General features: G+C 39.0%; 1 protein-coding gene across 3 annotated transcripts in view; it reads right to left on the bottom strand.

Moving 5' to 3' along the window:
• Window positions 1–8,181, bottom strand: part of Pp4-19C (protein phosphatase 19C) — a 33,516-nt gene extending 25,335 nt beyond the window's left edge. Inside the window, exon 1 of one of the 3 annotated variants that reach the window (XM_076202697.1) lies at window positions 7,924–8,181. In XM_076202697.1, coding sequence (XP_076058812.1) covers window positions 7,924–7,947 — 24 coding nt within the window. In that variant the 5' untranslated portion in view covers window positions 7,948–8,181. Of the gene's footprint in view, window positions 1–7,586; window positions 7,606–7,765; window positions 7,845–7,923 lie in introns of those variants that run through there. The other 2 variants (XM_076202699.1, XM_076202698.1) reach the window with 2 other exon arrangements.
• Between the last annotated feature and the right edge of the window lie 529 nt (window positions 8,182–8,710).

Below are 8,710 nucleotides of genomic sequence, written 5' to 3' on the forward strand. Positions count from 1 at the left end.
TAGTACAGTATTAATATAATATTGTTATTTAAAAGAACACTCAGTAATGTAGCCCTAAGTGCGTATATAGAAGAATAATACAGTATTGTATACTGATACACTCATTACTAATCTCAATCATGCTGCCACACTTCAGTGGAAATTTTCATATTTCAATTGAAATCTTAATCCTCTAGAATTTGTCCATAGTTACAAAAATCCGTTGCATCAGTGTTCATAGTTTCAGGGTTCTTCTGTGTGTATAGTGTATGTACATATATATATATATATATATATATATATATATATATATATATATATATATATATATATATATATATATATATATGCCAAAGGATTTTTTTCCCTTTATATGGGAGGTGCCCAGCCAAGGCATGCAACCATCCCCCACCCATCCCACTCCCACCCGTCACCGAAATATTCTCCTTTTATCTTCGTTCCTCATAGTTAAAGGGTCATCCATGTCTTCCACCCACTGCTTGGGTTATAAGCAATGCAAAACGATTCAGCACATTTGCGGCAAGGCCTCTTACGTGAAAATAGAGAAGACAAGGAGAAATCTTTTTCAGCTGCATCATCAAAATATCATCCACATAACCATCCTCAACTCACACCTATATCTTGTTTTCACCCTTCCCTGCTCAACAGACATTCCATTTACTCAAAGCCCCTTTCACCCCCATCCATCCATCTCATTCCCAATCTTCCCCTCGTATTCACTCCACCCACCTCTACCTTCCACACACTTATTGCTAGTTTTTCTGCCAAATCATCCTAGTATCTTTTTATCAGCCCTGTCTGCCAGCTTCCTTTCTACCCAGCTCTCCTCCTCTCATCTTCATTTCTCATTCTCTCCAGATTCATTACACAATTATGCTTCTCTAAAGCATTTAAATTTCTTCTTTCTCCCTCCCTCCCTTGAATTCCTAGTCTCAAACACATTACCCTCCTTTCCCACATATCTGTCCAACCTTGGACAATTTTTATGATCATCAGACATTTGTCAAAATCAGTCTAGCAACCACAAAGACATTGGACATTAAATTTCCAGTATGCTGCTTCAGGTAGCCTACATTAAAGAATACTCTCAATTAACAATAAAATTGCTGGGCAACATAGGTGTATATATATATTTTTACTATCCACAGCAATTGCCTATCTGTGTATCAAGAGAGTTTGTGTGTAATTGGTAGGTTAATTTTTTACATTATGTTTCTATGACATTTGTGTCTGCCCACCCTCTGTGAATTGCAGTTGCTAATTAAAAATTAACATTTCTGCATCTAACACATCCTTTTTCAAAAGAGTGTCTGTTATGGCAATATACATTGGAATTTCCTTGATGGTGTGCTCTTTCAGGAATGACACTTTACTTAGGTTAGTGTGATAGTGCAGTAGGCCCTCAATATTCACAAGTTCCACTTTCGCAAGGTTTGCACATTCGCGAGTTTCCAGCGGCACAAACATATTTACCAAAATTCATGTGAAAAAATAACTAGGCAGCCTATCACTGTGTCACTACCCTCCCTCCGTCACCCCCCCCACCATCAGCCCACCAGTCTGCCACCAAAATTCATGTGAAAAAATAACATAGCAGCCTATCACCACATCACTATCCCCCTCCCTTATCCCCATCATCAGCCTGCCACTCTGTCTCAGTCATTTTCTTGTTTGTCCAGGTGGCAGTTCAGTCAGTTTGAAATATTGGCTATAACCTTATGCACGCCAAACACATGTACCTCCTACTTGAATTTGAAAGTGCTATCATGTAATAATCAGGTAGTTTTGTGCATGTGTTGTAGGTCTACACTTGCTACATTCTATGTTAGTTTCACAGTGTATTTGGTATTCTCTGGAGGGGTAGATATACAGATCCTATATGTTTACATTCTTCTTTGGGGCCACCACCTTGTCCACCACTGTACAAACTTCACAATTTGAGACACGAGCTGCCCAATCTCTCAAATCACAGCACCAATTATATTATTGCAAGTACATACATATACCAAGGCTTTTTCCCCCTTTCAAGGGAGGTAGCCAAAAAGGGAAAGGCATAAAAACAATCCCACCCATTTCATCCCTAAATACCCTCCACACCCCTCCCACCCTTCCTCTCATCTGAGCACCTCCTGGATGACGGGTCATCCCTGCACCCTGCCCACCGCCCTGGGTCAGAAGCAGTGTCGCAAGACAGCACATCCACAGCAAGGCCGCTTCATTTAATCGGCGACCCCCCCTCTCCGTCCCCCTTTGCATATAAGGCGAGGACGGGGAGAAATCCCTTCGGGCTGCGTCAAAATTTACTCACACATACTACCCCACCTCATGCAGTCACAACATCATCCATATACAACCATTCTCCACTCACCTCTGTCTTCCGTCCTCTCCCTTCCTTCCTCAACAGACATTCCCCTCTTCCCCAAAGCCCCCTTCACCCCATCCATCCACCTCATCCTAGGACGTCCCCTCATGTTCACTCCCTCCACATCTGCCTTCCATACCTCTTTTACTAGTCTTTCTTCACTCATTCTTTCCATGTGTCCAAACCATCCTAATATTCTTTCATCAACCCTATCTCCCAAATCCTTTTTTACCCCTGTTCTCCTCCTCACCTCCTCATTTCTCACTCTATCCAGCCTAGTAACCCCCACCATACTTCTCAGACACCTCATCTCAAACACATTCAAACTCCTTCTCTCTTCTTCTCTTATATTCCACGTTTCTGCCCCATACAGTGCTGTTGGCACAATCACTCCTTCATACAGTCTCCTCTTCGCATCCATTCCCAAATGTCTATTCCTCATTACACTCTTTAAACCACCAAGGCATTTACTCGCTTCTCTCAATCTACATTCTACCTCCACCTTTTCCTGCTACACTTGCACCCAAGTATCTAAAACTATCCACTTCCTCCAGTCGCTCTCCCTTAATGTTCACTTCCAGTCTACTGCCACTTTCACCCCTTGTACATCTCATCACCTTACTTTTACCCACATTTATCTTTAGCTTTCTTCTATCACATACTCTCCCAAACTCTGCCACCAGCTTCCTCAATCCCTCCTCTGACCCTGCCACAAGTGCAGTGTCGTCCGCAAACAACAGCTGGCTCACCTCCCACTTTTCTCCATTTTCTTTAACCATCTCCTATCCCTGACTCACTACCCTAGCATTCACCTCTCGCACCACTCCATCCATGTATAAGTTGAACAGCCAGGGCGACATAACGCATCCTTGACGAAGTCCCACCTTTACTTCAAACCACTCACTCTCTCCATTTCTAATCCTAGCACATGCTCTACTACTCTCATAAAAACTCTTGACAGCTCCCAAAAGCTTTCCTCCTATCCCATAAATCTGCATAACCTCCCACAGTGCCTTTCTGTCTACCCTATCATAAGCTTTTTCCAGATCCATAAAAGCCCAAAAAACATCCTTCCCCTTTCCTATAGCTTTCTCACATATCTGTCTTACCACAAAGATCTGATCTACACAACCTCTACCCGTCCTAAATCCACACTGTTCCTCACCAATTACTCCTTCTGTTCCTCTCCTAATCCTCTCAATTAAGATCCTCCCATAAGCCTTCCCTACTACACTCAACAGGCTAATCCCTCTGAAATTACTACATTCACACTTGTCCCCTTTTCCCTTGTAAAGAGGAACTATACAGGCACTACTCCAGTCCTCCGGTACTCTACCCTCTCTCCAGCAAACATTAAATAACCTCACCAACCAGTCCACCATCACTGAACCTCCCTTTTTCAGACATTCTGCATGACATCCATCCAGACCAGGTGCCTTACCTGCTTTCATCATCTTTACAACTGCCTTCACCTCATCCTTCCTTATTTCTCCTCCATTCTCCTCACTCATCACTCTCATTTTCTTCGCATTTCCCACTGCAGCTATCTTTCCTTCCCTATCTTCCTTCACATTCAGCAACTCCCTAAAATATTCTGCCCATCTTCCCCTCACTGCCATCTCTTCCATTATCATCTCTCCATCTGTACCTTTTACCTTTTCTTCCCTACTTGATTCGCCTCCTCTTCCTCTTTTAATTTCTTTCCAAAACATCTTTTTATTACTTTCAAAATTTTCTGTCATACTCCTACCCCATTTCACATCTGCTCTCCTCTTTGCCTCCTTTACCTTTTGCTTTACTTCTCTTTTCTTTTCTTTGTACGTCTCATATGACTCCCCTGTCCTCTTTTGTAACCAATCTGTGAAAGCTCGCTTCTTCTCTTCTACAACCTTCTTTGTTTCCTCATCCCACCATTCACTACCCTTTCTTCTATTTCCCCCTGTCCTTCTTGTTCCACACACCATCCTTGCACACTTTAAGACTCCCTCCTTGAACCATCCCCATTCCTCCTCCACACCCATCTCTGCTCTATCCTTTACTCCCTCCCACTCCTCCTTCAGCTTCTTTTCGTACTCCTTCTCCTTTTCCTTTTCATTCAAGGAGCAAGTAAAAAAATAAAAATAAAAAAATAATCACATTCACTCCACAAGCCTACTTTGTATTATTTAATCACTAATTGAGGTTTCGTTAATGAACAAGCGTCACATCTTTCCCTTTCCAACAATTTTGTCACTTGGTTTCCACATTTTCTCCATACAATTCCTCATTTCATCAAGATTGTCGAGGCCAAGGGAAAAGTGGAAATTCGCACCACTTCCTCACCAGAGCCGAACAGTGACCTTCTCATTAAGGTAGTGTTAATGGGAGTACAGTGAGTCCTCCTTATATGGTAATTCTTTATCCAGTAAATTCACAGCTATGGTATTTGGTTATTATTATCCTCGATTCTATTTACGATATCAAAAATTCACAGATATGGTATCCGCTCGTATTTTGGAGGTAAAATTAGATATTTTCAAGAGGAAAGAGCAGGGAGAAGGTATGTCTGCCATAAGTCGAAACTTGAATTCGGTATATGGTCATTTCAATTTGCGGTAAGGTTTTCAGGAACGCATATGTACCATATAACGAGAACTCACTGTACTGTGATCCATCATCAGTCAGCTCATGCTACCCGCAAGAATTAGACTCATATTGAAGAGGTTCAGGGTTGATAGTGGTCAAACCTCCACAGCCCCTGCTAGATAATATGCACCCTCCAAATTTGGGATCATGGTAAACTTCATATCCCTACTGGGAAATATGCATCCCACTTTTAAGGTCTGGGGCATACTCCCAGGCTAGGTAATGCACATCCTTCGTTAAGATAGGTTAGATTAGGTTAAGTCTGCTTTGGGTGGGATGAAAAAAATTGTGATTATTTTCTCCCCAACTGGAAAACTCCTGCTATTACTTTCATTTAGATGTCACTCATTTTCCTTGTTTGTCCCACCCAAATCCCTGGTTTCCTAATATGGTCTCTCAAACCATTGGGGTATGGAGGTGGGGATGAATACAAAATCTAAGCAATTTCCAGATGAGAGAAAAAAAAAAAAAAAAGTTTTAAAATAGAAAAACAAAGGGTGTGTTCCAAATTTTTACCATGGTTTGGATGCCAAGAATGAGATGGATGGATGGGGTAAATGGAGCATTGATAAAGAATGGCTGTGTATAGATGATACTGTGATGAATGGAAGGGAGAGGATGGGGGGTAGGTAATGGTTGTGTGTGAATGATATTTTGACATATCCCAAAGGGATTTCTCCCCATCTTCAATGTTTTCTGCATGAGAGAATGGAGCGGGAGAGGTTGCCAATTAAGTGACACGGCCATGCTGTGGATGTGCTGGGTCTTACTGCATTGCTTCTGACCCAGGGCATTGGGCGAGATGCAGGGATAACCCGTCATCCAGGAGGAGCCAAGATGAGGGGGAAGGAAGGATTTTGGATAAGAGGGGAATGGGGTGGGGATGAAATAGGGAGTAGAATTTTAACTTCTAACAGTATTTTTTTAGAAGTGCAAACCTATGCGATATTGCATTAGAAAAAAAAATTGTAAATAATAATACATCAATGTAATACACATTTTTCTTGGGGGAAATCAATAGCAAAAAACCCTGCTACATGCAAATTTACTAACAAACGTAGCTGCAAGCATTGGATCGAGACGCCACATTGTCACCTGTCCAGTCCAATCAACGTCTGTTTGATGATGGCTTTCACTCTGTGCACTGGGTGTTCTCCAATTCCAAGTGACGTTAATAAGCACTGTTACCAAGACAATAGGGCCTCCTTCAAGCTATGCAACAACTCTATTCCCCACAGTCCAATCGAGTACTTGATCAGGCAGTCAGCAGCCATGACAATGATGACCCGAATTATCTTTAGAATTCAGGCACCACAATACTAAATACAGCTTAGGTTACTTAGGTTAGGTTAGGTAGGTTAAGTTAGAATAGACATATTTATCCTTTCATTTCTTTGACCGCGGCATCTATCAAAACATGGCATATCATTTAACCACCGTGACTTTGTTCATTCATACATCGTTTTTAGCAATTTCTTTTGTTATTGATTTCTGCCAAGAAAAATGCATATTACATTAATATTATAATTTAAAAATTGATTATTAATTTTCTATTGTTATATTGTGTAGGTGTGCACTTCTAAAAATTTACCCTTTTGACTTTAGCTACCTCCCTGGTAGGATGGCCTTGGTACAATATGAACACATGGCCGAGTACTTTGAATTTAAACTAAAATCAGACCAAGAAATAAAGCCATTTTTGGTTCTATTCCAGTATTACATAAACACGTTTTTCACTTTTCTTTTTTACATTCAAAAGAACTTTCTTTAATGAATGATTCCATAAGTTAAGTGATTAGGTTGGGTTATATATAATAAAGTTAGGAGCTATTGGACAACACAAGTTTCATATTAAATAATAGTGTCCGTGTGACTACAATTTTACCCCATCTTATTTTTTTTCAAATGAAGGGTAAACTCCACATCAGTGATTTTGCCGCTTTCTAAATATCAAAATCATTGCCAAACAAATGTTCAAGTCTTAAATCTAGGAATTTTCTCTTCCTTCTCCATTGGCAAACCCATTTTCCAGTAAATTTGCAATACAGGACTCATAAATATGGCCACCTATATCTGCTAGTCCAAAAGATAAATGTGATAAGCTCAAGGACATCAGCTTAATCGACCTTGAATTTGAAACTCAACGCAAATATGTACTTGATAAATCGAGGATAATATTTTCAGTAGAATTTACATTACAAATCGATATATACTTCCAATACACGACACAATGCAATCACAGGATTGCCTCAAATGTGTGATTGATAAGTTGATTACCAACGAACTCCAAGTTCAAAGTACATACTACTGTAACTATTACTCCCATCAAATTCGAAAAGCTTCAAGATTTGCATACACTGCTATTGTTTAAATAGAAGAAATGTACTATAATAGCCAAAGAATTTAATTCACGACAGGAAGTGTCACAATCGACTGTAAACAACGTCATTTTACCTATGATTCATTGTTTATAAATCAATTTCCCTACCAAGTTCTTTCAACCCTGTTTAAATAACTATCATATACACATGCCGTGTACTGAACCTTCCCAAGAGTAATATTTCACACAATATGAAGGTTTATACAACCCATTAATTACCATTGCACTTCCTTCTCACTACTAAAAACACAACAAACAAGCCTAGTTAGAAAGCAGCTTGCTTATGCCACAACTTATTTCAGTCAAAATATCACTAAATTGCACCACCTATATCCTCATTTCAACTTTAAAAAGGTGAATATATAAATATTAACATATAAATAAGTAAGAGTCCTTACGGTATTACACAGCTACCCCTTGAGATATGAGCAAACTACAAAAGCAAGAGAATTGGCCGTAAGAAAAACTGAGTTGTGTTTTACAATACATAAAGTATGTTTTCACAACAACAATTACTTATTTATATCATGCAGTTTACGAAATATAAATTACTTACTTCTTGTGGTCTGAATTCAATCATTTTCTTATGGTAACTTATTGTTTGGTCCTGGAGAGGTTGCCGAAGTATAGATTTTACTTTACTCAAAAGGTGTAACGTCTTTCGATAATGGGCCCGGTATCTTTAAACTAACGAAATTACACAAAAGCAATAGTTTCTTTTACATAACCAATCCGACTAAGCTGTAATTATATGTTTAGTTATTTAGAAATATTCTCTTATTTATATTTATCTGGCAAATAAGATAGCTGGCGAGAATTTAAATACTAATACAACGTTGATGTGTACCAAATGTTGATGTGTAACAAAATAAAGATTCCCCTTCACTTTCGCTAGATGTCTGGACGCACAGAATATATGCTGTCTTTATAAAAAGTTGTCATTGTTAGGATTATTTTCTATTTTCAACATTCATGGCTACTTTTGGCCCTGGTTTTGAAAATAAAACGAAAAAATATATGTGAGTCATTAGGTAATGCAAAATTATCACAAAAACGCGTAAGTAAAAGTGACCATGCCTATCAGATGGAATCATGATTTTACTTCATCAATGATTATTGCAACTCATGGCAATTCTCGTTATTCTATTACTACTTCTCTATATTATTACTGTTCTAATTTTGTAGTGTATATTGATCAGTTATAATTTCAATTTTTTCGTCATATTATTGATCAAAATGTAATTTTTTTATTGAATCGTTTTATTTTTGGAGTGTTCAGAATATAATGTACATGTTCGGAGAGGTTTTAAACTTCTTTATTTTTAGATAAACTTGGTTCAACC

This window comes from Oratosquilla oratoria, chromosome 19 (assembly GCF_046742065.1).
Source record: "Oratosquilla oratoria isolate Oo_2021 chromosome 19, ASM4674206v1, whole genome shotgun sequence".
Classification (NCBI taxonomy): Eukaryota; Metazoa; Arthropoda; class Malacostraca; order Stomatopoda; family Squillidae; genus Oratosquilla; species Oratosquilla oratoria.